The sequence below is a fragment of the Rhizoctonia solani genome, chromosome 7 (genome assembly GCF_016906535.1).
Source record: "Rhizoctonia solani chromosome 7, complete sequence".
Taxonomy (NCBI): domain Eukaryota; kingdom Fungi; phylum Basidiomycota; class Agaricomycetes; order Cantharellales; family Ceratobasidiaceae; genus Rhizoctonia; species Rhizoctonia solani.
Window position 1 is genome coordinate 1,911,009 of NC_057376.1, and position 27,599 is coordinate 1,938,607.

At 48.5% G+C, this 27,599-nt stretch overlaps 9 protein-coding genes across 9 annotated transcripts; 7 read left to right on the forward strand and 2 right to left on the reverse strand.

The window, feature by feature from the left end:
* Positions 1-634: 634 nt before the first annotated feature.
* Positions 635-4,224, forward strand: RhiXN_06781 (carbohydrate esterase family 9 protein; the record flags this gene model as incomplete). Its single annotated transcript, XM_043326597.1, has 18 exons — positions 635-903; positions 966-1,000; positions 1,052-1,339; positions 1,476-1,560; positions 1,598-1,695; positions 1,748-1,764; positions 1,824-1,953; positions 2,000-2,114; positions 2,163-2,241; positions 2,289-2,451; positions 2,504-3,048; positions 3,080-3,092; positions 3,149-3,273; positions 3,331-3,468; positions 3,521-3,741; positions 3,793-3,916; positions 3,973-4,043; positions 4,095-4,224. The coding sequence occupies 18 exons, from the start codon at positions 635-637 to the stop codon at positions 4,222-4,224; spliced, it is 2,646 nt and encodes an 881-aa protein (XP_043182029.1).
* A 274-nt stretch (positions 4,225-4,498) lies between these two features.
* RhiXN_06782 (Fungal cellulose binding domain protein) lies at positions 4,499-5,462 on the reverse strand (the record flags this gene model as incomplete). The annotated part of the gene is made up of 6 exons (XM_043326598.1): positions 4,499-4,688; positions 4,752-4,821; positions 4,898-4,958; positions 5,008-5,082; positions 5,153-5,286; positions 5,336-5,462. The coding sequence occupies 6 exons, from the start codon at positions 5,460-5,462 to the stop codon at positions 4,499-4,501; spliced, it is 657 nt and encodes a 218-aa protein (XP_043182030.1).
* Positions 5,463-8,409: 2,947 nt separating this feature from the next.
* RhiXN_06783 (Fungal cellulose binding domain protein) lies at positions 8,410-11,686 on the reverse strand (the record flags this gene model as incomplete). The annotated part of the gene is made up of 13 exons (XM_043326599.1): positions 8,410-8,590; positions 8,650-8,733; positions 8,791-8,851; positions 8,902-8,977; positions 9,041-9,162; positions 10,615-10,654; positions 10,718-10,792; positions 10,857-10,986; positions 11,045-11,097; positions 11,148-11,293; positions 11,352-11,397; positions 11,455-11,564; positions 11,632-11,686. 13 exons carry the CDS (start codon positions 11,684-11,686, stop codon positions 8,410-8,412), a joined length of 1,179 nt encoding a protein of 392 aa, XP_043182031.1.
* Positions 11,687-12,124: 438 nt separating this feature from the next.
* On the forward strand, positions 12,125-12,808 carry RhiXN_06784 (adenylate cyclase; the record flags this gene model as incomplete). The annotated part of the gene is made up of 1 exon (XM_043326600.1): positions 12,125-12,808. One exon carries the CDS (start codon positions 12,125-12,127, stop codon positions 12,806-12,808), a length of 684 nt encoding a protein of 227 aa, XP_043182032.1.
* A 232-nt stretch (positions 12,809-13,040) lies between these two features.
* On the forward strand, positions 13,041-15,474 carry RhiXN_06785 (adenylate cyclase; the record flags this gene model as incomplete). Its single annotated transcript, XM_043326601.1, has 7 exons — positions 13,041-13,172; positions 13,236-13,539; positions 13,593-13,787; positions 13,856-14,071; positions 14,263-14,667; positions 14,714-14,863; positions 14,918-15,474. The coding sequence occupies 7 exons, from the start codon at positions 13,041-13,043 to the stop codon at positions 15,472-15,474; spliced, it is 1,959 nt and encodes a 652-aa protein (XP_043182033.1).
* Positions 15,475-15,545: 71 nt separating this feature from the next.
* Positions 15,546-18,402, forward strand: RhiXN_06786 (adenylate cyclase; the record flags this gene model as incomplete). The annotated part of the gene is made up of 7 exons (XM_043326602.1): positions 15,546-15,945; positions 15,996-16,218; positions 16,278-16,712; positions 16,770-17,404; positions 17,697-17,745; positions 17,816-18,068; positions 18,100-18,402. 7 exons carry the CDS (start codon positions 15,546-15,548, stop codon positions 18,400-18,402), a joined length of 2,298 nt encoding a protein of 765 aa, XP_043182034.1.
* Positions 18,403-18,739: 337 nt separating this feature from the next.
* Positions 18,740-19,066, forward strand: RhiXN_06787 (adenylate cyclase; the record flags this gene model as incomplete). Its single annotated transcript, XM_043326603.1, has 1 exon — positions 18,740-19,066. One exon carries the CDS (start codon positions 18,740-18,742, stop codon positions 19,064-19,066), a length of 327 nt encoding a protein of 108 aa, XP_043182035.1.
* Positions 19,067-19,497: 431 nt separating this feature from the next.
* RhiXN_06788 (regulator of G protein signaling domain protein) lies at positions 19,498-21,019 on the forward strand (the record flags this gene model as incomplete). Its single annotated transcript, XM_043326604.1, has 4 exons — positions 19,498-19,642; positions 19,722-19,818; positions 19,869-19,892; positions 19,960-21,019. The coding sequence occupies 4 exons, from the start codon at positions 19,498-19,500 to the stop codon at positions 21,017-21,019; spliced, it is 1,326 nt and encodes a 441-aa protein (XP_043182036.1).
* Positions 21,020-21,845: 826 nt separating this feature from the next.
* RhiXN_06789 (amidohydrolase family protein) lies at positions 21,846-27,414 on the forward strand (the record flags this gene model as incomplete). The annotated part of the gene is made up of 20 exons (XM_043326605.1): positions 21,846-22,132; positions 22,906-23,557; positions 23,601-23,625; positions 24,243-24,524; positions 24,580-24,751; positions 24,801-24,870; positions 24,927-25,002; positions 25,053-25,166; positions 25,218-25,240; positions 25,296-25,502; positions 25,566-25,734; positions 25,788-25,925; positions 25,960-26,090; positions 26,130-26,320; positions 26,392-26,550; positions 26,583-26,655; positions 26,703-26,717; positions 26,771-26,921; positions 26,975-27,109; positions 27,161-27,414. The coding sequence occupies 20 exons, from the start codon at positions 21,846-21,848 to the stop codon at positions 27,412-27,414; spliced, it is 3,324 nt and encodes a 1,107-aa protein (XP_043182037.1).
* Positions 27,415-27,599: the final 185 nt, after the last annotated feature.

A 27,599-nucleotide genomic window follows, 5' to 3' on the forward strand; every position in this document is an offset into this window, starting at 1 on the left:
TGTCGTCACTCTCGTTTGCAGTAGTAGAGGAATGAATTTTAAATAGAAAAAACATCGTAAACCTCGATACGAGATTGTCTTCATTGGAGAGTCTTATAACTGAGGTTGCGGAGGGAATACTTTACTTGAGTCCTGTCTATATCCACAGATTAAAACTATGGGTCCGTAGATCACAGAGGTTGAATTGGGAAAGCGGTTGCCCGATATTTCGAGTATAGACTTTTGATCGAAACAGGCTTGATGAAATTGTTCAGAATATTGGTATACCCGCCAAAGACGTATGCATGTTTGCTCACACGCAGTGTAAATCAAGAAAAGCTATTACGTAGTTGTTTTGATCCGGCTTCGGGGAGAGAGACCAGGAGTCATGAGTCACGTGACGAGCACTTCATTTAGGCTCCGAATGACGCTGTTCACAAATCTAGGTTTGTAGCTGTCCACGATGGCCAGTAAAGATCCAACGCTCCCTGCCCAGCTTTGATATCCCGGAGAAAGACTGCGATGTCTTTGCAGCTAAATACTTTGGGATGGTTGCACTTGGTTCAATCGGCTTCCTTGCTTATAATGTTTTGAGTCTTCCCCACCTTCCCGAGGCTCATCCACTCCCTCCTCATGCACTCGAATCGCTTTCAAAATGCCAGTCGCTCAATCTCAAACCTGGTCCCCCGAAAGTTTCTGGAGTCGCGCCGAGTCCGAGCGATGGGAGCCAGGTACACCGCCGACATTGATCCAAAACGCAACAATATGGACGGGAGGCGACAATGGCGATGAAGTTGTGCTTGGTGATATTCTGCTGGATAAAGGTATTATCAAAGCTGTTGGAGAGTACCCTCTGGGCTTGGACGCGGTTGGAAATAAGCTAGTAGTCAAGAATGTGCAGGGAGCCTGGGTGTCGCCTGGCGAGTAGAACAATTAATCTTTAGTTGCTTTATTAACGCCCTTGTAGCTATTAATGATATGCACAGTCATCTCGGCGTTGATAGTGTGCCCGAGCTACGAGGTGTGTATACTTGTGCAAGCACTTCAGGTTGAACTAATGTTCGCAACCTAGGCGCCGCCGACACAAACTCCCTCAAGGCACCGACTATGCCGTATCTTCGCTCCCTCGATGGATTCAATACACACGACACTGCATTCGCTCTTTCTCGTTCTGGTGGAGTTGCCACGGCACTTATTCTGCTGGTAGTGCGGACAACATTGGTGGTCAGGCCTTTGTCGTTAAAATTCGCAAGACGAGTCATGGCGGACCAAGCTCCATGGTACTTGAGCCCCCCGCGACACCATATCAACGGTACGCGTGGAGAAGCAGATGGCGTCAGATGGCGGCACATAAAGCACGGTACGTCGTGCCGAACCCCATTCAGCGCCGATAAGGCAACTGATCATTGGAAATACTCATCGACCAATAGTGCGGCGAGAATCCATCCAGGGTCTATAAACAAACACGAATGGATAGTATTTGGGAGTTCCGCAAGGCTATAATTCGGCGCGCGAGGTCAAGCAGCAGCAAGACGCGTTTTGCGCCGCGCCGATGCTGGAACTGGCAAGTCACACGGAACTGTGATATGATCGAGCCACTAATTAATGTGCAATCCAGTCGATTGGTCGAAGGAAAGTTTCCGGAAGATTTGCAATTTGAAGCGTTGGTCGATGTGTTGAGAGGCCGTGTCAAGGTTACATTCATTGCCCAGGCTGGTGCGTTTTCTTTATATTTTTATATGCTTTAATCGCTGAAGCCAATACCCAGTTGACTTTGACGGCATTGTTCGCGTAGTAAATGACTCGTCTACCCAACCACAGCCTAATTAAACCATTCACTACAGCTTACTAACGAGTTCAAGTTCCCGTCGCGGCCTTCCATCACGCACACGAAGCATACCTTGTTCCCGATATTCTTAAGAGTGCGTGGGGAGATGTCCCTCCCGCTGTCGCATTGTTTGCCACCAATGCACGGTAACAATCCAAACTTTGCTTCCAAAAATGGCTAACATCCTTAAAGATACAATACGAGGCTTACCGTGGCTCGGAATTCGCACCCAAAATGTTCCCGATATTCTTAAGAGTGCGTGGGGAGATGTCCCTCCCGCTGTCGCATTGTTTGCCACCAATGCACGGTAACAATCCAAACTTTGCTTCCAAAAATATGGCTAACATCCTTAAAGATACAAATACGAGGCTTACCGTGGCTCGGAATTCGCACCCAAAATATTACATGACAATGGATTCAGGGTTGTTATGAAGGTACATTTATTCACTTATAAGCCAACAATCCTTCCAAATTTTCCCAGTCCGATCATCCCGTTCTAAACTCCCGCTACTTGCTCTACGAAGCTGCACAAGCACATTATGGTCTACCGGCTGGTCCCGCGCTCTCCTCTGTTATCACCACTCCAGCAGAGGTAGCCGGGTTTGGACATCGTCTTGGGCGTGTCCAGAACGGTTACGATGCAGGTGAGCAATTGTACGAATATGTGTGATGGCGGGCTCTGATACTTTTACATAGATATCGTTGTTTGGGACTCGCATCCCCTCACTCTTGGTGCAACACCTAAACAACTTTATATCGATGGAATCGCCCAGCTTTCAGACCCGGTCGTGGTTTCCAAACCGAGCACGTTCCAACGCATCCCGGCTACTCCCAACTGGGGCAAAGCGCCTCAAGAAGCGGTCGAGTATGATGGACTTCCACCACTTCAGTCCAACTCTGGAAAAGACCAATCCCAGGCTGTTGTGTTTACTCGTGTAAAGGACGTTTGGACTAGCTCCTCGGGAGAACTTCAGCTTCAATCGCTTCCGGCTGATAGTGTCGTAGTTGTTTCCAGCGGACGAATCACTTGTGTTGGCTCAGCCTCTCGCTGCTCTTCGTCTCTCTCAAACACCAAAGTGGTGGACCTCGCCCATGGCTCCTTATCTCCTGGCTTGATTTCTTTTGGGGCTCCTCTGGGACTGGAAGAGATTTCGGCTGAGAGCTCGACTAACGATGGAACTGTGCCGGACCCATTCGATGAGAATGGAGTTCCAAAGGTTGCAGGTGGCGATGATTTGGTCGTAAGGGCTATCGATGGGTTGTCGTTTGCAGGACGAGATACTTTGTCAGTTTTTTTGGCCTTTCATAAATGACTTGCATCGCTAATACTGGTAAACTTAGGTTGGCCCACCGCGGGTGTCACTACGGCCGTAAGCGCGCCAGTCTCGTCAGGTTTGTTCTCTGGCGCGAGTGTCGCCTTCCGGACCGGAGCATCGCACAAGCTCGAGGATGGCGCTATTGTCAATGTGGGTAACTCTTCCTCGGATGTACTAAAATCGCGTCACTAAGCAATTCGACTCCAGTCTGCGCCAGCCTTGCATTTGACTGTAGGACACGGCTCCAGCGTCAGCGTATCTACCCAAATTGCAACACTCCGTCGGCTTTTATTGAAGAATCTTGCCAAAAAAGGCAAACACGATCTGGTAGCCAAAGCCCTTGGCGTGAGTTTTGTTTCATGCGTCTCTTTTCTTGTCTCACACAGTATGTTTACAGGGACAAGTTCCGCTTGTAATCAAAGTTCACAAGGCCGATGACATGGCAACTCTGCTTGAACTCAAGTCCGAAATCGAAGACCTTACATCCGTGCCGCTTCGTCTGACGTTCGCAGGCGCTACCGAAGCTCATCTCATTGCAAAGGAGATTGCAGAGGCCGGTGTAGGTGTGATTGTCATCCCAAGCAGGAGCTTCCCGAGCAACTGGGACCAAGCAAGAGTGTAAGCTGCTAACTTGTGTTGATCACAGAGATCCTGACGAACGGACCAAAGTTTACCTGGTCCGCCCTTGAGCCGAGACTCGCTGATCACCAAATTGCTTAAAGCGAATGTAACTGTGGGCCTTGGCGTCGTAGAGGCCTGGGAAGCCAGAAACACACGGTTTGATATTGGCTGGGTATGTGTCTAGCATTAATTCGGTTGGACTTGGTTGATGATCCGAAATTTCAATAGGCCGCGCTGGAGTCTGACGGTGATATCAACAAACAGGACGCACTTGCTCTCGGAACCACCAATCTACAAAAGTAAGCCTCCAGCATTTGGTATTAGGTTCGTAATTAACGGTGGGGGAACAGACTATTGGGCCTCGAGGGGAGCGAGCTGCTGGGAGATCTTATTGCTTACCACGGTGGAGACTGCTTTGACTTAGCGAGTCGGCCGGTTGCAGTCGTTTCCGCTGCCCGGGGGACGGTGGACCTCTTTTAAGGTCGCGAAGATTGACTCTGGCCTGTTTTATTAGCGCATATAGCTCTATTTTAGCAAACGTAAACACGAATCACCAGTAGCTTGCGTATTCTTGGCTTGGTTGATTTGATGAACAGACCTACAACATGACCGAGAGTGGTATGACTCAGGAATGCTCGAGTATGACATAAGCCACAGGTAACATACTGCACTTGATTTATCCATTGATTTCTAATTATCACAATCGTTTCTGGTCTCGAACGTGTGTTCGAGTAAGTACCCCAACTGGTGCTCTCTACTGGCCTATCTTCAGGCGAGTTACTGTGCAGTTCCCGCTCGGAAGATTGGGGCCCCATTGGAAATATAAGGTGCCGTTTGAACAAGCGACAAATTTATTTATTCCTTTGCTGCCACTAGAGCTGAGAGTATCGTCGGGATCGTAGAAGTTCCAACCAAGTGTCGTACCAGTCGACTCGAAAAGAAGTCTAAAGAATATGTGAGCAAATGGACTCCGTCTACGACAAACAAGAAAGTCTTCAACTACTTACGGCCAATTGTCTGTGCCGATCGGGTCGATGTTGAAGTATAGGAAGGGGGTGCAGCTTGTTGGATTTGGGTCTATCCAGCGACTTGAATGGAAAGATCGATTATCAGTTCGAATCGCCTTAGATTCATATGGCCCTTTATTACTCACATGCCTCGATCTGCAAGGAACAACCCTTTCGTTGACGCAGGTCCAAGGGTCGCAGCGTTACCTTATGAATCATTAGTACACCGGTGGCTTCAAATAAATAATTCACATACTGCCTTGAGCTTTCTGAAGATAGGATCCTGCTGCCCATCCGTCATAGCAACAAGTGAAATGCTGGTGGCTCGAGGCTAATGAGAAATTGGTTTACGATGGAGTTAATATGTGAGTATAGCAACTAAATTTAAGGAGTCGATCTACCTGAAGAGCACCTGCTGTAATGGTACCAGTGGGAGTGCAACCCGGTAGGGGCGCTTGGGTGATGGACGGTAGGTACACGGTCGACCCAGCAGTGTTGGTCGTTACATGACCCTCCGGAATACAGTGGCTATAATCTGGCCCATACATCAGTATTTTGTAGAAGAGCAGTTTCTGTGGTCGCACATTCATTGACTTTAAGGCAAGTAACCCTGGCAGGCATGTAGTAGTCCCAACCCTGGATTTCGCTCGAGTGAACGTGATAAACAATCGACTCGATGCTTACCATCCGATGCCCCCACACTGCCGCCATGTTTCCGCTTGAGCCAAGGCGAATGGCAAGAAACAAAGGCCGGAGCGAGTAGTCCAAGAAGCCTCATATTCTATACTGCCAAAATAGATTATTCCAGAAGGGTCTGGTGCATTTTGGAGGAGGATCCAACAGTGCTTATATGCGTGAATAGACGATCTCGCTGTCCATGGATTCGCTAAATCACCGGAGAAACATCAGCGTCACATGCAGATTGACAGCTATCTATCAACTCAGTTTCATTTCGAGGGAAATTAGAGCCCGAGAAAACACAGAATGGGCACAGGCCAAGACTGATTTTGTGCTCGGCTAGCCCGGAGCGGTAAATTAGTTTCCGGTATTGCATTACTAAGCCAAAAAAGCGGGCGCCGAACTGCCAATTGCAAGGTCTACACAAAATATAAATATGCAGAGGATACAGAACCTAGTCCAGGTTATCTGGACTTTCCACCTTCGGATATAGCTATACTTCCTTACGACGTTATATTATTTATTTACCCCACCGGGTTTAAACTTAGCTAACACAATGTCGTTTGCTCAAGTTCTCTTGTATCGCGCTCATTCACCTCGGCCTACAGCTCCCTATAAATGAGCAAGAGTCTGATAAAGTATTCCTAATACAAGGGGTCGATTCTTAATGCTATTATAGACAAACCAAGACACTGGATGTAGAGCGTGTAATGCTAGTGTATAGTATTGGGACACCCAGCAGAAGCGTCAAAATGCTGAGGCATCAGTTTTGATCTCGATTCTTTATTTACACGAGCCAAAGCGTACCGATATAACACTATGCCTGGTTCGCATGGACCTGATATATACAGGTGCTCTAAAGACGAGGACCAACACTTGTAGCACAGTCCCTCGGGGTATAGTTCATATTCTGTGAAGCAGATACATATGAAGGTAGATAGGCCTTCAATCCAATCCTCTCTTTCTTCTTCCGTGCGCACCCCTACTACTAGATTCATTCATAGTCTCATAATTACATATTCAAATTTGCACCGGATGCCTCCCAGCACCTTGCTCGTCAATTTTTAGACGAGTTATCGTACAATTTCCACTGGGTGTACTGAGATCGGTAGGTTGGAAATAGAATGCACATCTGAACAAACGATGAATGTATCTTTTCCGGTGGTGGGATTGAGGGTGTTGTCAGGGCCACTGAATATCCAGCTAAGAGTTGTACCAGTTGATTCGAACTTGAGCCTTCAGAGAGCATGCCAACATATAAACAACGCAACGCGACAAGCGGGAATAATCTCGATCACTTACGGCTTATAAGTAGTTGTTGCTTCCTTCACATTAAAATACAAGTAAGGAGTACAACTTGACGGACTTGGGTCTATCAAACGGCTTGGATATAATAGTTAGCACTTCGCAATGCCCTATCCGGATAAACCTATGTGACTTACATCCCTCGGCCAGTGAGAAAAGTGCCTTTTGTCGAAGCGGGACCAAGAATCGCAGCGTCACCTTACACCATATGAGCATAAATAACTTTATAGAAAGAACTAGCGCACTGTCTTGAGCCTTCTGAAGATAGATCCTGCGGCCCATCCATCTAGAGCAACAACTGAAATTTCACTGCCGGTAGCTCGAGGCTAATGAAAATTAGTTCAAGAAGAAATTAATTCTTGAAAATAACCGCCGAGTTTAAAGAATTGCTCAAACCTGGGGAGCATACGCTGTGGCGCTAGGAATACAGCCTGCTGGGGGCGTTTGAGGGATGGATGGTATGTATATGGTCGACCCAGCAGTATTGGTCGATACATAACCCTCCGGTATACACTGGCTATAATCTAGCGCATACATCAAGATTGGGTCAAAGAACAAATATTGACCGCACAATCGTTATATTTAAAGCAAACAACTCCTGGCAGAATGTAGTAGGCCCGCTCCTATATTTCGGTCGAATGAATAGCGCAGCAAACATTTGGCTCAGAGCTTACCAACTAATCCCCCGCATTGCGACCACGCTCGTCCTTGAGCCGAGGTGAACGGCAAAAAAAGTAAGCGCAGGAATGAAGAGCGTAACTAGTTTCATTTCAATGCCACAAAGTAGGATGCACTGAGACGCAACTCCGTGCTTGTGAGAATCTATCGGGTTTATATGCACGAATGGGCAACCCTCTATGCCATGGGTCCGCTAAATCACCGGGAGAAACTCCGTAGTGATTACAAGGGAGTCACATGTAGATGAAAACCCATCTATTCGCCATGCAGTGCTCTGAGAGAACCATGCCACATGGTATTGCAATACCAACTAAATGAATTAATTCAAAAATATGATGGGCTATAAAATATTTATACATATAACAAAAAATGAGCGAGATGGGGGCCTAGAATCTCGCCTGGTTTAGTCAACTCTCTTGTACGGGAACCAGGCTGTTCAGGGTCCTCCAATGTCATGTGACCGTGTACACAGGCCAAGTACCTTATCGCTTCTACCGTCGCTCACATGGGTGTGCCAACGGCTGCATGATACTAATGGAGTTTTACCTATTTAGTTCACTCTCGGGAATAAAGTTTCCCCTTACTTGACTCTCACAGTAAATTAACTGACCAAGAGTAACAAAATGTTAAAGTGGAGCGTGGTCATTCTGCGTCACACCAACTTCTGAACGAGTAGCTGTTCCGAAGACATACTACGCTACTAGTATTTTAAATACCTATAATAAGTAATTGGGGCAAAAGGAGACATAACGATTCTCATTTCACTTATGGGATCTCTAAAGTATTGAGACTTTGTAGGCGTTAAGCCCTATAATCTACTGGGGCACGTTCTCATCGACTGATACAAGTAGGGTAATACCAGTCAACTAATTAGCAAAGGAACACCAAGAAGTCAAAGCCAAAGGCGTTGCAGTCTCTCTCGTCTAATCTGCTTGCACACTGAACAAACAAGTTCCGGCCCACTGAAAACTGGGCAATTATGACGATTGCCACCCATTTATTGATCGATTTTCAGGCGGGTCGTCGTGCAGTTCCCGCTGGGAAAATCGGATCCCGTCTGGAAATAAAGGGCACCGTCTGAGCATGTTATGAAGATGTTGGATCCGTTGGAGGTGATTGTATTGTTTGAGCCATTGAAACCCCAGTCAAACTTGGTACCGACTACTTCGAACGCAAGGCTTGAATACCAGGTCACTATGACTTCTACGCAAAAACAGAGATAGTCGTGATTACTCACGGTTTGTAAGAGGTTGTGGCCGGTTTGATGTTCAAAATCAAATAAGGATCACACCCCCAGGGAACAGCCCAATAAATCAAACGACTTAGATGAAGATAGTCAGCGGCTTAGCCTGTCTGGTGTATGCGAGGAATGACATACATAGCTCCACTAGTGAGATACCACCCTCTCGTCGAGGCAGACCCAAGGATTGCAGCATCACCTTCGACGTGTAAGCGGGACCAATAATCCTATGTGACCTCATGCACTTACTGCCCTGGGCCTTCTGGAGGTAAGATCCTTTGGCCCATCCATCCAAAGCAACAATTGGAGGACCTGTAGACCTCGGCTAGGTTGGTTCAAGAGCATCAGTTCACGGTTTTAGAAAATGAGTAGAAAGGTGGAGTCAGACCTTGAGAGCACCAGTAGCAGTTGGAGCACAGCCTGTCGTTACTGGTGGTGCCACTGTGGTCGTTTGAGCCGCGACATATGATAGGAAGACAAAGGCCGGAGTCAGCAAGTGGTAAGCCTCATCTTGTTTAACAAATAGGTAGCTGATTTATCTTGTTTAACAAATAGGTAGCTGATTTTTTGAACGGGTGATAGATAGCATTTTGTGCGAGGATTCACCTTGGCTTATATGCGTGGAGTCGGATCTACTCTGCGTGGATCTGCCGGATTCTCAGGAGAAACCCCTTACAGCTTAACAGTGTCTGATGAACAAGTCTAGGGACTACAGCAATCGCATGATGCTCGGCGATGACCTTAGAAACCTGGGAAGCCGCCCAGAAAAAAAGGGATGACAGCTATAGGTTACGATCCCGATCAACCCGGCTGGTCGATCGATTAGTTGAATTTTGCACAGCCGCTCCGAGTAAACTGTGGGATTGTGTGAACTGAATACCAAAAGATAAATACCTCTATTAGAATTGTTGGTGTTGCTGCGGGTATGATCGTGGTGTTTGATGCTCAAAGAGAAGAAAAATCTAGATGTGACAATACGTCCATGTTGGAGCTAGCATATGGGCGGCGGGTGGTAGGATTCGAGATTCTCGCTACCCGCATATGGTCGGATTCTCTGATACCCTGGCGCCCCATCCCCGATAGACTATGCGTTTGGCATGAGTATCTCCATAGGAACTGTGCCAAAGAGTAAAGCCAAGCAGGTCTGAGACAAATAGAGAGTGGACTTTGTAGCATTGTTGTGTTAATAAGACATTCGCTCCCTTGAATACTGCATGTACGCACAAGATCATCTGCCAAGCCACCCGAAAGCTAAATTCCATGCGAAACTGAATGAATATTCAAAGGGATAGATGGCCGATTTTAGGTGCCTATCAAGGCTCAACGGCCGATCACCTCGAGAGCTTGCGACTGTTAGTTGAATTGATATTACCATGGTAGTACCCGATGACTTGGGGTAATTGACTTGGGGTAATCTACTTGGATAATCGAACTTCGATTGACGAATTTCACATAAATGGTCTCAATACATTTGATCTTTATGCGTGCTATATACCGACCCTCTGACCTGTATCATCTGTATAGCTTCCGGGTCACGGGAAACAGGTACACAAAACCTGCCCTAATACTGGCCTATCTGCAGACGGGTTGTTGTACAATTCCCGCTCGGCACATCAGTCCCCGTTTGAAGATAGAGTGCGCCCCCCGAGCAAGTGACAAAAGTGTTGAATCCATCGGAAGTACTGAGTGTTACTGTTAGGCCCGTTGAAGCCCCAATTGAACGTCGTTCCGGTCTGCTGAAACGCAAGTCTGCGAATAACTCATTAAGATAATGGTCCAAGTCAGTGAAAATGCAATCTCGACTCACGGTTTGTAAGATGTTGCTGCAGGGAGGATGTTCAAGTACAGGAACAATATGCATGTACCAGAATAATTGATTAAACGACTTGAATGTGATGGTCAAATCATGTATGATAAAAAGAAAATGCACGGTGCTGTTACAGGCTTCCACTTCCGACCAACCATCCTCTCGTTGAGAAGGATCCAAGAATAGCTGCATCGCCTAGTCGGTGCGTCAGTACGGTTAAAGTTTTTTTTTTTTTTAATTGGAATGAGGCAGCCTTACTATTCCGGTCTTTTTGGAGATATGACCCTGCTGCCCATCCATCGAGAGCAACAATGGAGGACCCGTGGCACGTGGCTAATCAAGGTAAGATCCAGAAGCGTTTAGTGGTATATTGCCAGCATCAAACTTTTATTCGAACCTGTAGCGCACCGCGTGGGCTGGGTGTGCAACTCGGCGAATTGGTTGTGGTTGTGGTTATGGTTGAAGTGGTTGGGTAGGAGGCAGCCCCGATGTCGGTAGTTGAGATCCGGGCAGGCACTGGCTGTAATCTGGCGCATATACGAACATTACATAATGTAATAATGAAAATGTATTTTCATATCTCACATGGGTTGATCAAGGTGCAGCTGCTTCCTGCCACGCATGTAGTGGGCCCAGTCCTGTGTATTGGTAAGCAGTTCGCCCAAATACTTCTTCAGCTTATGCTTACCAGGTCATTCCACCACATTGACCCCACACTTGAGCTTGAGCCACCCCACACCTGAACTTGGGCCAGGACGTACGGCAGCAACGCAGTTGCTGGAACTATCAAAGCGAGAAGCCTCATCGTGGATATATCGAGCGGTGGAAGAGAAACTAAAGAGAGAGCAAGCCATCAACCTGGAGAACCGGCTTATATGCACAGCCGATAAACCCACAAGCTGGACGCGTGGGTTCGTTGAATCGTCGGGGGCAAGGGCCTGGACAGGTGGAGAGGTACATCATAGGAGAACCGAGGTCGTTCCTTGCCAGCGCACGATGCTTGATGCACGAGTGCGGTTCCGAACGAGTAGGGTGAGGACATGGATCAATTGGGCGGTCGGATCAGCCCGGGAGATGGTCATCATGTTTAAACTGACAGGAGTTACTTATAAGGAAGTCATAGAAGTGTGCCAAGATTGGTGGGTGAGCTATGGCTTGCGTGGGTTGCTTACGTTCTGTGAAGGGTTTCGCTTGTACAACCAAGTCGAGACTAGAAGACTCTGGCATGACGATAAGCCCTATAGGTATAGATTTACTGGAAAGAATAACTTGATCACCCGGCTCAGAAAATGTCCTGGGGGATTACACAGATGTTCAGATTTAATCAGTGGAAAGAGGGACCGGGATGAATAACGGCGGTAGGGGTTTGTTCCAGTCATTACCCCTATTTTTAGGTGTACACCCGGCGACCACCAACCCCAGCGCCTTGAGCCTGATCTTTCTCAATAAGACCATACACGATAGACGATAGGAAAGGATAGCAGACCATGCAGCCACTTTGCAGCAATATACTCTTGTCGCTTATACTTGTAGACACCGTGGTTCTCTGTAGCGAGTTCCTAGTTCCGTGAGTGGATGCTCCTTTTTTGCATGTGAGCTCCACCCAACAACTTGTTCGTGCCAGGCGTATTGAGTCCCAGATACGGTGCTTCAATGCTACACCGCATGCTAGGACAGTGGGTAATCTGGCTGGACATTGAAGAACAAGAAAACCTCATAACTGCATTAATCAACTCACAAATGACCATGTGGATTATCGCAATTCGACACATCGCCGAGTCTGCACTTGCTTTAGATCTAGAACACACTTTAACGGAGATGAAAGGGGCCATTTCAGGGTTGGTTATTGCCGGGAGTACCGATCTTCGAATCGGAGCCGCAAACTTTCAAGCCGTCGTCTATGAATGGCGTAGTAGCGCGGGATCTTTCATGATGATTCTTCAACCGTTTTTGTATCGCAGTTTCGATTCGTATTTATTGATTCCGGACAGTTGTCGGCATCTGGAGATGTTTAAATCGCCCGTTGCGTGGCTGTACATCTCCTTTCTCGCTTATACCCGGCTAAAAACGGTTTGGGATTTCGTTGGGTTTATTGGATCAATTTCTCGAGGCCTGCTTCGATGGGTACACAAGTACACAATTTCCGAGGATGGTGGAGATGGCAGAGACGTCGGGATAGGAGCCGAGGGAGATGTGGTTATTGGAGAATCGCAGTGTAACGATTCGTTGGTTACTCCACGCTCAAGTCGGAGGATTAAAAAAGCGACGCAAAAGGACGGTCGAAAAGTCGGTTCTAAAGATAGATTATGTGCCGAATCTGTATTAGAGGGTGGCACATGTGGCGTATAACACAGTGTGGGTTTAGCAAAGCGTGTATGGCAAACTGACAAACATACTTGGACGTGAGTGAAGGCATAAGCAATGTAGCCAGAGTGGGAAGAAGCGCGTCGATCAGTTTGAGGAAGACAATGGGGGCTGAAGCGGCGTTAATCACGTGATAGTATTGATTAAATGGACCCTGAATACCTCCACGCGGTCAAGCTCGATAGACAGTCAAGTAACACGAACGACGATGGCCCAAATGCATCGACAGGCCATTAGTACGCAAATCACCCATACCTGGGGACAAGACCCCGGTGAGGCAGCTGGAGATAGCTCTGTGATAGCGCCATGGCTCGACGACAATCCAGACATTACGGCTTCCCTGGAGCCAGTGCGTTGTTAATAATGTATTATATATTATATATTATCATTGACACTAACACACTTCTTACAGCCCTCGCCCCCGGCTACGAAGCGCAGCTTCCTGAGCTCGATGTCATCGCTTCATGGGTCATCGCGACAAATGCAACATCAGCCGAGCATCAGCTCAATCTCCTTGTTCAAGGTCGCAAGGCCTAATGACCCCCTGGGACCGGCTCTTGCGGCCGATTCCACACTTGCCCCACCTCCTCCTATGGGCTATGGCGAACCTGGTCCAAGTTCTTCTGCGAATAAAAAGTCCAAGGGAATTCTCAGCCGGCTGAAGCGCAAGGCAAGCAAGGCCAATGTGCGTCCCGGCTCTTCAGGTATGGATGACGGTACGTCTGGATGTCTGTAACCTCAAATTAGGTTCATTGACATTTTTTCCAAGCCATGGATGCATTTCCTTGGGCGCAGTCGAATTTGACTCTTGCTGGCTCATCTGCTTCGGCCTCGACTGTTCTCCCCCCTTCCCCTACTACTATGACTGGTGGCCAAAAGAAGTCTCGGAAAACATCTCGTGCTCGTGCACCACCCCAGCCAGTATCCGAATTTACCCTTGATACCAATCTTGACGAGATGGAAGGTATCATCGCACGACCGACTCCTAATCAACAGCAATACAAACAGCCACCATGGCGCGATGATGTTCAGATGGCTCGCATATTGGGGGTGCTACAATTATTGGGAGAACAGGCATGCCTGGCGTACAGAGCCCAACGGCCGCATTTTTCACGGACCCGTTTTCCAATGCCCTCTTCCCTTCAACGCCTTCCACAGGTGGGGTACCGAAACCCCTTCCGGAACCTCCGCTACAAGTAAATGGGCATAGACCGGGATCTCCCACCGCTGGTGTTGGTCCTACAAATGGTATGTTCATCATGAAATACCGGGTAGATTGATACTGATCGAAGCGATTGAATAACAATCAATCAACCATCCCTCGTTCCACTCGGCTTCTTTTCATTCATCCGATGAATCCCCTTCCTCTGGTCTCCGCGCACACTCCCGGCATTTTTGTTCATTTATTCCTCCCAATCCTCAAACGCACCCTTGCTCAGTCCGAAACATCCCCTCTCCACCTCTTCCTCGGTCCGACTGGGCTGCGCCGGAGTCGTGGGCTGTCGATGGCACCGGCCCCCGAGAAGATGACTATAGCTCTGATTCGGATGATGCCCTCCCGGCGGTTGGCGGTGTGACCCCTGGCCGAGCTGATAGCCTTGGCGCTGGGAGCATCAACAGATACGGGTACGGAAGGCCACCTGGCAGCGGGGGTGGAGTAGGCATGCCTTCTAGCGTTGGTTCATCGGGCATAATCAACGGGGGCGGAACAAGGTCGGATAGAAGGCTCAATAGTGCTGGGAGCATGAGGACGTACGGATCTGTGGCCACAACTGTGCCAGGAACGGGAGTGACCGGTGTTAGCAAGGGTACAAATGATGTTAAAGTGCAAAGTAGTAGCGTGAGTACGTTCATCTTCTTGTTGCACTTTGTCGTTGAGGTGCCCGGCAGTACAACCTCCGAATTTATCGTACCGATGGGACCTATCACGTCGCTTCATGCCCCATAACGGCCACTGTAGGGAGATGAACCATGTACTCGCCAAGAAGCTTAATATACCACGCGAGTCACATAGGTTATACGTGTGGGAACGTAATCGAGGTGCGAGTCGACTTTTTTAATACTGATCGTTGGCTAAATATGAATTACTTTCAGAAAGGGCCTTGGGCAACATCGAGAAACCAGCGCTTATTATGCGCCGTCGTCTTGAACAAGCTGGCTATGACGAAATGGATCAACTGGAGATAATTGGCGGGGAGGACCTTCGGTTTCTGCTCCGCTTTATATTCCGATCTGTCAACTTGGGTGGCCCAGGTATCGATGAAGAGGAGCTATCGTTTGATAATTTCGAGCGGGTTGACCTCACTGGCCGTGGACTTCAGACTGTGCCCATCCTCCTCCATCGCCACGCGAGTACGATCACGTTCCTGAATCTCAGCAAGAACCCGCTTGTCGATCTTCCTCTGGATTTCATTCAGGGCTGCGATGAATTGCGGGAGCTACGTTTATCCACTTGTGCTCTGAAACGGATCCCCGCTAGCGTACAACATTCGACAAGTCTGCATTGGCTCGATTTGAGCTGTAATCGTATAGTCGATCTAGAGAATGCAGGACTGGACAAGATTCCCGATTTACGCACGATCAAGCTACAGAACAACAGGCTTACGACCCTCCCCGAATACTTTGCGCGCCTAATACGATGCGATACTTGAACATATCGAATAATAAACTGGAGGCTGTTCCCCCCGTGTTGTGTGCTATGCGTAGCCTGGTCGACCTCGACATGTCATTCAATTCGATCAGCATTCTCCCGCCCGAAATTAGCCAATTATCGTCCTTGGAGCGATTGGTCATTGTGGGGAACCAGATTACGGGGTTCCCAGCCAATATCTCCGTGCTCAAGAAACTCAAATGGGTCGACTGCCGACGCAACTCGATCGCTGACCTTAGCGCTATTGCCAAAATCCCGAGCCTCGTCACGCTTCGGGCCGATCACAACTCCTTTTTAGTATTAGATTTGGATATTGGGACTTCCCTCGCCACTCTCGAGGCCAGCTGCAACTCGATCACACGGTTCACATTGCCCATACCTAATCCCGATCAACCCCGCTTGAGGCCGTATGCTATCACTCAGCTTGACCTTAGCCACGGAAAGTTATCCAGTTTGGACGATGCGGTGCTTGGTCAACTTGTTCAACTTACACATTTACGACTCGACTATAACAAGTTCAAGACGCTTCCTCAGTCGCTTGGGACTCTCACCAATCTCACCTCTTGAGCTGCACCAATAACGATCTAGGTGGATTGCCCGACTCGATTGGAGCGCTTCAAAAGCTGAAGAAGTTGATTGTACGGAATAATAATATCAAGGAAATGCCCGTTGGGATCTGGTACTGCGAACTACTCGAAGAATCAATTGCAGCTCGAACCTGTTACAAGTTTGGCCTGATCCTCCCGTGCCGAATAGTAACGGCGAACGAAAGGGAAGCGGAGCAGGCTTATCGGACGGCGTCAGCACCCCAACGCTCGTTCAGAACCAAATCGATATCGGCCGAGCGTCGGCGGTTGCGCGACCCCTACCACTGGCGCTTTCTCTACAGCGACTGCTGCTCGCCGACAACCAGCTCCTGGACGATGTGTTCCATCCCTTGGCGGTCTTGCGCGATCTACGGGTCTTGAACCTGTCGTTCAATCAGATATCCGAAATGCCCTCGTTAAAGCTGCAGACGTTTGCTCAACTGGAGGAGTTGTATCTTAGCGGAAACAGGCTGACGAGTTTCCCGGCTGATGATTTGGAACGACTCGTGAAGCTGAACGTTTTATTCCTGAACGTGAATCGGTTGCAGACGCTGCCGGCCGAGCTGAGAAGAATTGCCAAGCTTACGTCGCTCGACGTCGGTAGTAACGTGCTCAAGTATAATATGGCCAACTTTCCGTTTGACTGGAATTGGTGAGTCGTATCTCGTGCTCTTTGACTCATCATACACTAAACCTAGGAGCTTATCAGGACCTTTAACCGCGAACTACGGTACCTTAACCTTTCGGGTAACAAGCGCCTTGTTGTCAAGCCTTTGGACCAAGAAAAGACATCTGTGCGACCAGGGGACAAGTCGGACAAACAAGAGAACGACTTTTCGGTCCTCCGCGATATCCGCGTTCTTGGCCTCATTGACGCCACCGTGATGGTACCATCCGTCCCCGACGAATCCGATGATCGTCGCGTGCGTACCTCCTTATCCGAGGTCAACGGGATGGCGTACGGTATTGCAGACACGCTTGGAAAACTCGAGCACTTGAATATGTTCGATCTTGCGGTGCCCAGTTTCAGAGGGCGGGACGACGAGTGTTTGTTCGGAATGTTCGGGAGGGCAGCCCCTGTGCCAAACAGTAACCGACTTGCAAAGTACTTGCACGAGAATTTCAGTCAGACGTTGATAGCCACTCTCAAGAGTCTCAAACAAGACCGAGGAGAGGAAGTCCCCGATGCCCTTCGCCGCACTTTCCTATCGCTCAACAAAACTCTTTATGATCACCTCTTGCCATCTGCGGCCCCAGCCCGAAAGATAGCCAAGCGTCAACTATCGCCGGGGCCAAGGTCCTCGATCCAGCAAGTCTCAAGGCGAGCGCCTCCGCCTGTGTGGTGTACGTCGTGGATAAAACAATGTTTGTCGCAAACGTCGGATCGTCGTTGGCGGTAATATCGCGTAACGGTACTCCCTATGATCTATCCTACAAGCACGACCCGTTCGACCGTACCGAGACGACGCGCATTCGAGCGGCCGAGGGCTGGGTTTCTCCTAAAGGTCTAGTCAACGACGAAATTGACTGCGATGAGTCGCGCGCGTTTGGTGTATATCACCTCTTACCCACCATCAATGCCCGCCCGGATGTCAAACATGGCAGCTCACCGACCAGGATGAATTCGTTATTATAGGTAATCGTGGACTCTGGGATTATATGGACGCTCAAACAGCAGTCGATATGTTCGTGCATCCCGAGCTCGTCGCGAGGAGCCGTTGATATCCGCACAGACGCTCCGTGATCATGCAATAGGCTATGGGGCAGAAGGAAACACGATGGTCATGGTGATCTCCGTATCGGACAAATTGTATCCAAGACCATCGATCCCGCAGCTGAGACTCAAGCTATGCTCGCGCTCCGCCGGGTGGCTCAGCCACGCCGCAATGATCTGGTTTCGGATCGTACCCTCAATAGGCTCGGCCCGGAAGTCGCTCCCCCGATCGGCAGTATCGCCCTCGTGTTCACTGATATTCGCAATTCCACCAGCCTGTGGGAGAAGAACCCGGTATGAGTGCCGCTATGCGGACTCACAACAGCTTGCTACGACGCGAATTACGCAACTGCGGAGGATACGAGTGCAAACTGAAGGTGATGCGTTTATGGTTTCATTCCAGAGCGCACCGGCAGCGATGCTCTGGTGTTTCAAGGTTCAAATCGGGCTCTGTAATGCCGACTGGCCCATCGAAATCCTTGAGTCTGAGGATGGCAAGGAGATTAGATCTCCTGAAGGGGATCTCCTCGCTCGTGGACTCTCGGTTCGTATGGGTATTCACTGGGGTGCACCCGTCTGCGAGGAGTCCTATTACCGGGCGCATGGACTACTTTGGTCCTATGGTTAATCGTTCCGCCAGAGTCAGTGCCACCGCCAATGGGCGGCGAGATCATGGTCAGCGCAGATGCATTGAAGGAGATCACCCCGTGGCTACAGAACACCGACGTACAAGGAGACGGCGACGACGAAAATCTGAATTCATGTGGGCTGTCAAACAGTTGAACTCCTCGATCCAGTTATCACGAGGTAGGAGAGCGAAGACTCAAGGGGTTGGAAGTTCCCGAGATTCTTTCATCTGTCCTACCTCGAGATCTAGAAGGAAGACTGAAACTCTCCCAACCAAATAACACCCCAGCCGCTGCGTCTCGAGTACAGTTCAGCGTGGACAGATCCGACAGCTAGGGATGCTGTGTGCCCGTCTCGAAGCATTGTCAAGTGGTCGAGTACTGCGTGATATTGCTCTACGAACCAACTCCTCAGCACCAAATGTGATGCATGCGAACCCAGCGTTGCTGATGCCGGATATCCGTAAAGAAGCTTCTGATGAGGACTTGTTGACTATTCTTGATTCTCTGTCTTTGCGCATTGAAAATGCTCTGGGTACCATACATCGTCATCAAGTCAGTGGATACGATGGCGTTCTCTCTCAGCTCGCCGAGGCTATCCGGCTGAATCCGGAGATGATCGTTCAGGCCTTGGCGATGTACCAGGGGGTGATGGGGATGCGATAGATTCGATTATGTTATTTTCACCGGTGGTTCCACTTGATGATCTGATTCTTGTATGTATATTATTTGTATTTTACTAAATAGGCCAATTCCGCCCGGTTGTGTCATGCTATCACCAGGAAGGTACCCATTGCGGCCGAGTATCCAAGGCGAGTGCCTCTGTCGCTAGCTCGGTTTAGACTATGCCGATCCATCCCCGTGGCGCTGGGGCTCGCGTGTTGCAAGTGGGGCGCAGCGGCCTTTCATTTGACTCGCAGGACATAGATGAACACGTCTATCCTTCCCTCTTTCCCTCATCGACCGAGAGCCGGACGCTAGTCGTCGCTCCCTATGCCACTAAAAGAACACTCATAACTCAAGACTGGGTCTTGATACACTCATTTGATCTTTCAACTTTGTCTTCTTGCTTTCGACTAGACCGGTACTAGGCAGCTATGGAACCATTCAAATTTAGGTCTAAAAAGGCTCATAGACCTCCTGCATACGAGTACTCCTGGATCTCGTCCCTTCGCGCTCTTCCAAAGCGCTTGTTTTCACCTCCTGCTGCTGAAGGCCGACGTGATCGTCGCTCGTGCCGAAGTGAGTGCACCAGCGACTATCGGACTTTGCGCTACTAATCAAACCTGTTCCCGCAAAAGTCGTACCTATATTCGAGTAGCATTGGAAGATATTCTGGATGGGAAACACCTTCCTCCTCTAAGCCTCAAGGACTTTGAGGAATATTTGCTATTTGAAGAACGTTCTGCTGAAAATTTGTAAGTGTACTTGTCAACCATTGAAGACTCCTGATTGACCGTTGAATTAGATATTTCATATTATGGTTAAGAGAGTATGTCTCAATAGGCTGAATTGAGACTCATTACTAAGGCATATCATTCGATTGCACCAAACTACAGATATACAAAACGACATCGTGCATGGTTTGCAACTGCAACTATGAAATCCCGATCGCTGGCACTGTCCTTCACTCGAGCCAAGTCGACATTCTTCTCCCATTCATCACCACACGAGCTCAATTTGGCCTCTATCTTGATCTCTAACTTTCTAGTTGCCGCGGAGGGACAACCTCATCCTCATCCCTCGGTGTTTGGGAAGATTCAATGCGATGTGGAGCACATGTTACAGGAGTCGCTTCTCCGGTTTGTTGCTGCCCGTACACACAACGCTGGAAAACAACGAGTGTGGTGCGCCCTCATTGGTGGTGTCGGAACTGCATTGGTTTCTTTGGTCCCTATCCTAGTCTCTATCTTAGGACATAGATCTCGGGCCTTGCGTCTTGCAGCACTTCCAATTCTATGGATAGGTGCAACCATCTTCTTGAGCTCTATACACGGGATTTGCTTCATTATCTACCTCCTTGGAGACGCTCGACAGTTGTACCCGTTTGAGCTGGCTCAGCCTCCGATCTCCTCGCCTCGCCCTATTGACAACAATCCTCCTCAGCATATACCGCCCTCTATATCGGGATTCGCGCTGGGCCACGCATACACCAGCTCAACATCGGGAAATGAACTTTTTGGAATAGGAGAAAAGTCACGCCCGATCCTTGGGCTTTCCATGTCCAATAATATGCCGTCCCCTCTGACGCCTACCGATATCCATATATCGTCACCATTCCCAGAATCTCCCATCGATGTTCCCACAGACTTGACCTCTCCGCCGCGTGTACATCGTGCTCGTAATTTCTCGACCTCAGGTGCTTCAGTATCAAGCATTCCAACAATACCACCTTATTCTCCCGCCCTATCAAGCCCGTTTGATACAGCACCATTCATCACTCCATGGGATCCGCACGTATGGAAACCTAGTCAGCCACAGGATATAAAAGGGGGTTCATGGCAAGATGGTGTCCAGGCTACAATAAAGTCCTCGCATTCCTTCGATTTTGATGATCTGCCTGGCCGACGTCGGGTTATGCCCCCACAACGTTCGACTTCGTTAAAGATACTTCGTTAAAGATACCAGCTGAACTCCCAGGGTCCCGCTTTCGCCGTGTGATCGCTCGTTTTTCTCATAGACATGGATCAAAGAATTCGACTCCGTTCATTGCTCCCCTTACTCGCATATGGAGTCCAGTTGTCACCCGTGCTCAGTGGGAAATCGTAATGCGGAGTGCTGCGTTTGCACTTGTATTCGCAGCCGTTATCACCGGGACCGTGCTTGCTATTCCAACTCATTCTATGCCTGGTCAGTCCTGGTATGACCAGTATCGGGACCTGGCGGTTTAATGAATAAGACAAGACATATGACTGTACTCGCTCCTTGGGTTGTACAAGGTACAGGAGCTCCTCATATCTCTTTAGATCATGGACACGGACATATTACCCGATGATTATTTTTTAAAGGACTTGATTATGGACGGTACCATCTTTCGTTCTTTTCGGAATCGTTGTATCAATTTCTATAGTTGGTTTTCTTGCTTCTGTCCTTTTTTATTCCAATTTTATTGAACATACGAGTGCTTTAGCGTGTATCAATCCATGTAGATATGATAGTTAAGGTGATACTTCGTAACTAAAGCATGCAGCCTGTGACAATATCTGTTTGGGGCGTATGGCGCGCGGCTACCTCCTATCATTCCGGAAGTGGACGTTGTAGATCTGGACTCGATCAAGTATATCTAAGCATTCTTACGCTGGTGTCATTAATTAAAACCTAATTAAGCAGAGACAGAACCCGAGAATCACGTGAGTTTGTAAGCGCACACGAAACCACAATACCTACGCCGTAACCCAACGTCACTTTACTTATCATCCGTCATAATTTGTCGTATATCCTTCTTATGACGAAAAGACTCGAACAGGCCAGTTCTCGACTTGGCTCAGCCCTGGATGAATACCTCGATGCATGTATCTCAGTTCATCTGCCCTTGGATAGAGGCAACAAGGCTCAGAACTTTCGCCGCTCTGTTGAAAGCGAGTGGTACCGCACGGTGACTCATCGGGAAAAAATAGAAAGAGCTCAAGAGGCTGTTGGCACGGCTATGAAATATACGGTCAACCGGGGGGTCACAGCCATCAAGGATCTTCCTCCCGAAATTATTACTCATATTCCAGCTAGTTGTCGCCGGTCAACCCTGTCTGGCCAATCGCTCCAGCACATCGTATGAACTAACAATAAAATATCCCCAATATCCTGACTGCTTATCTCATATCTGTTCTTCCTGGCGTCGCATTGCTATGAATTCACCCGTGCTGTGGTCCCACATCGATATAGCATTGGATCACTCTCTGAACCCTAACCTCTTTAAGCGTGCAAACGCCTACGCACGGCGGGTGGGCCTATATCCTGTATCCATCACATAGCCAACGCGAAATCGATCCGAGAACAAGAGAGACACTCCCTTCGGCAAACAGTCACCGACCCCGTCCTATACGAAGCTTGGGGAGATTGGGAAGACTTGCAGGAGTTCAAGTTTCTTACCGAATTGACGAGAATCAAATCCTTAGAAATTGATCTATGTCTTCTGGATGGACTCCGTGATTGCCACTTCTCTATGCTTGAATATTTCTTAGCCCGTTGCGAGCCAGGGACACTCAATATACCACGCGAGTTTCGGCCACCACTAGACTCCCGCCCGCCGGAGGATCGTTTATTGAACCTGCCAACGCACCGCGCACTATCAAGGGCGCTTTGCTTTGCTTACCCAGTCGTCATTTCGAATCCATCTGGCTCGGTACTTCTAGTATTAGAATAAATGGACTATGCCCACATTGGACAAGCAAGGCGTACCATGGGCTTGTGGAGCTCTACCTCGATTTGGGAATGCCTAAATTACCGAGGCGCAGCTAGTTAACATGCTAAAATCCAGCCCAGAATTACGGATCCTCACATTAATGCAGATATCACTCACCCATCTCCCTACGGCGCGTCGATTACTCCGATATTTCTCAACGAACTGGAACAGTTAACTGTGATACAGCTTTGGCCGATGACCCTAACAATAAGCTACAAGACCCCAGTAATTTTGTGCGATGGATAGCCCCAGGACAAAAACCGTTCAAATTAACGTTCGGTAGTACTTTGGAGGAATTTCCACGATTTTGTGCTCGGTCAAGTATTACCCAACTACATATCGAAACATGGGTTGATAACATACTGTGCGAGATAATTCGTCAATGTCCTGCGCTCAAGATTCTGATTCTCAGCGCGTTTGATTTTGGAGACCCCGAATTACACCTAATATTGCCTCCTGTTGATGCGGCCTCTGGCGATAGCCAACGCTCGACATCAACAACTCACATCGATCATTTATACCTGCTCGATTTTGAAGAGCTGAAATTCGACGATATTCTCGCGACTATCCAGCAGTACTCGGTTCAAAGCCTTACAATATGGAAGGGCGGGCTCACGTATCGCACAGATGAAGGGATGAAGACAAGCAAACATGCTCGGGAGATCAGGGCCAAGCTTTCCGTGATACCTTCAAATCAATGCATTGTCGAATATTTTCCGGGGAGCACACCTTGCCCTCTTTTTGGCGACTTTAATTGGGTCAGCCGAGTTATTGATTATGGATACAGCCTAGATATTATAGACAGCGACGTTTTCTCGCAAAATTAGTATGTCCTTTCAATAATGATGTATTGGAGATTTATTGGTGTTTATTCAGCCTGTATTAAAGTGTATTCTAGCCAGCCGATCTGAATGTGAATGGCTGTAATAGTGTTGCATCCGAAAGCGATGGCTACATCTCAGCATGTTTGCTTGTATACCGTGATTATTCATGAGTATAATCCAAGCCTTTTGTACATCTGGTACACTGTAAATTTTTGTGTAGTCATTGACCCAGGTAAATTTAGATGCCGGTTGTGGATCAAAATTACGTCATGCAACCAGAATTAAGAAGTTCCTAACGCCATATGGCGCCAGGCCACACCCATGAATAGCGCAGCAATCACCCGAATTTCAGGGCTCTTTTAGACCGGCCATCTCGCTCTCAGACCACCCCTCGTCTCAGAGAGTGAACGGGTTTGCCGGTAGGCCACATGAAGGCGCTACTCGCTACCCGCCTGGAGTTCACATTCTCTTAAACTCGCGGCTTTCGGCGCCGTGACGCTGCTTGTGTTGGAACTTAATCCTACCTACCCGCTTGCATCGTCTCGTCTGTCCGTAACTGGTCACGCCCATATAATTCCTCATAACGCACAGGCCATCTTAGACAACTGCGCTGGTTAAGTTCGACCCAACCACTCTGGCTTTGAAGAACGCCTCGTTTCGGATCGATTTGACCCCGAATCTAACGGTGCCCGCCCCGTGCTACTTCAAAATGCGACAATTTGGACCGGTTTGAAAGGGGCTGACGGACGCGTTCAAGTGACCAAGGGAGATTTATTACTGGCCAATGGGCTTATTCAGGCAATCTTCGAAGGTGAAATGAGTACAATCGATCTCATTAAACGAGGTTTTAAGAATGAGGGAATCGAGTTAAAGAATGTTCAGGGGGCGTGGATCACTCCGGGTATGTACCAGTAGCGGCTGGCGCGTCGTTGGCAGACCACTCATTAATCTGGCAGCTATATTCGATCTCCACTCTCATGTGGGAGACTCGTCTATACCATCCTTCAAGGGCACAGGCGACGATAATTCGTTAAAAGCTCCGGTCCAACCTTTCCTTCGCTCTATCGATGGTGTTAACACCCACGACGAGGCGTTCAAATTGTTTCGTGCTGGGGGCGTCGCGACTTCGTTGGTTCTTCCAGGAAGTGCTGACAACAATGGTACTTGAGCCCCCAAGAGGGTTATTCGCCCCCCATAACCGGAGCGAGGAGGATAATGCACCAAGGTGGAGACATATTAAGCATGCGGTGAGTACTATATCTCAGTCTGTCCCTTTAACCTCGGCGATATAACTATACCACAGTGTGGAGAGAATCCCTCAGGAGTATACTTCCAGACACGAATGGACAGCATCTGGAATTTTCGACAAGTCTACAACCGTGCGCGCGAGGTTCTAAATAAACAGAACAGATACTGTGCTAGTGCCCAGACTGGGAGGTGGGTGACATACGTGGAGAGGATTTCCCTGAGGATCTAGAATACGAGTCTTTGGTGGATGCTTTGAGGGGACGTGCGAAGGTCCACGTTCATTGTTATGAGGCTGGTAGGTTTAGTTTTCTACTTAGATGGCTCCAGTCTAATCGGCCTTGACCAGTCGATTTGGACGGGATTGTGCGGGTAAGCCATACAGAACTTCTAAAATACTCGATGGAACTCATGGCTTTTACTCTAGTTATCCAACGAATTTAAACTTCCCATCGCTGCATTTCATCACGCACACGAAGCATATCTTGTTCCAGACTTGATCAAACAAGCATACGGAAAACCACCCGCACTTGCTATTTTCTCGAGTTTTGCTCGGTATAAACGAGAGGCCTACCGCGGGTCACCTTATGCTCCCAAAATTCTTAATGAAAATGGTTTGCGTGTGGCCATGAAGGTGAGTGTTTTTCATAATTCAACTCTGCTGTGCTGGGTGAAGTTAATTGAGTTATGTTTGTAGTCCGATGGACCTCCAGCTATCAATGCCCGGTATCTCTTTTACGAAGCTGCTCAGGCTCACTACTACGGACTCCCGGAAGACGAAGCAATCGCCTCCCTGACATCTACTCCCGCCCAGATTGCAGGATATTCTCATCGCCTCGGATACATCAAACAAGGATACGATGCTGGTAAGTAGCACTAGGTATCCCACAGGGGTCACGCTGACCTTATTTGGTTGAAGATATCGTTATATGGGACTCACATCCTCTTTCTCTTGGCGCAACACCCCAGCAGGTTTACATTGACGGGTCTCCACAACTTGATGAACCTTTGTTTTGTCCAAACCCGACTGGGCTCAAACATCTCCACACACTCCATCGTGGGAGAAGGAAGCTAAAGAAACCAAGAGTCAGAAGGACTGCCAGAACTTCTCGGCTCACAAAATCCCGACACGATCATTTTCAAGAATGTTGGCTCATTTATGCGAGACAAGCCCCAAGTACTTCGTCGAGGCGACATCATTATCGCTTCTCGTGGGCGTGTTGTATGCGTCGGCGCTTGTACTAACTATGCTACTCACAAGGCAAAAGTCGTTGATTTGCAAGGCGGATCAATCATTCCAGGCCTGATATCCTCGGGTGCATCCATCGGTTTGGTCGAAATAGACCAAGAACCCTCGACAAACGATGGGAATGTACCTGACCCCCTGGAAAGGGATGTTCCTACCATTGTTGGCAGCGATAAATTCTTGGTCAGAGGAGTCGATGGACTATCGTTTGCAGGCCGAATGCATTGTGAGCTCTATCTTTGAGTAACCAGTGGCGTTTTAGCTGAGTTTTTAACAGATTATCGCACCGGGGTGGCGTGACAACTATCATTGAGGCGCCCTTTTCGCCTGGGCTTATTCAAGGCGTGAGCGTTGCCTTCCGCTCCGGAGCCAAACATAAGCTGCAGCCAGGAGCAATATCGCGTCGTGAAGTTGCTTTGCATGTTCTGTTCGGCTCGTTCGCGGTCAGGACTCAGGATACGGAATTAGCACAAAAATAGCCACCCTAAGGAGGCTGCTACTTGATGCGGAGGAAGGGAGTGTATATGCAAGGGTTGTCAAGGTAGGCTCTCCGAAGTGAGCGCTATTAAATGCTTATCCGAATCGCAGGGAGAGCTACCGCTTGTAATTTTGGTCGAAAATGCGGATATTATGACCACTCTTCTCGACCTCAAGAGGGAGATCGAGGATACATCTGGATCCGTAATACACTTGGTGTTCTCTGGGCAACCGAAGCTCATATCATCGCGGACAAAATAGCTGAAGCGAATGTGGGCATTATTCTGGCACCGTTGAGATCTATACCTTATATCTGGGACCAAGTCGATAGTATGTTTTCTAGCTTCTCCAGTGTTCAGAAGTTGATTCTTGTGTCGTTGAAGTATCCCCGGGCCTCCCCTTTCACGGCACACCACTCCAAATCCTTCAAGAAGCAGGTGTGACAGTTGGATTAGGTAGCCCATCTATCATAGTCACGCAAGCGTGGGACGTACCCCAAACAAGGTTTTCTCGGATGGGTAAGTTCGTTTCAACAGCCCCAAATCATAGAGCTCTTACACTCTTTTTAGGCCATCGCAGATTCCAACGGTACCCTAAGCATCTCTGGAGCTTTGGCTCTCTCTACCACAAATTTGAAAAAGTTGTAACTCTGCTGCTCGATTACATTGCATCCTGGTACTTACTTTGTATTCCCAGGCTTTATAGATTGCCGGATCTAGATACCGACCTTGTTGCATACCGCGGTGGAGATGCGCTTAGTTATTCCAGCAAAACGGTTGCGGTCATGTCCACTGAACGAGAGCAAAACGATTTGTTTGAGTGAACTTTGTATATAACACCTTGCCTCCGATGTAATACAACGCAATTTGCGTCTATTTAATTACATATATGCACCGATCGACCTGCGACATAACGATTAAACACGACCTTGGCTTGTATCCCTCATGTGGGATAGATACCCTTGCTACAGGCTTAGCATTTCGGCCTGCGTCCTGGTGGCATGTGTCG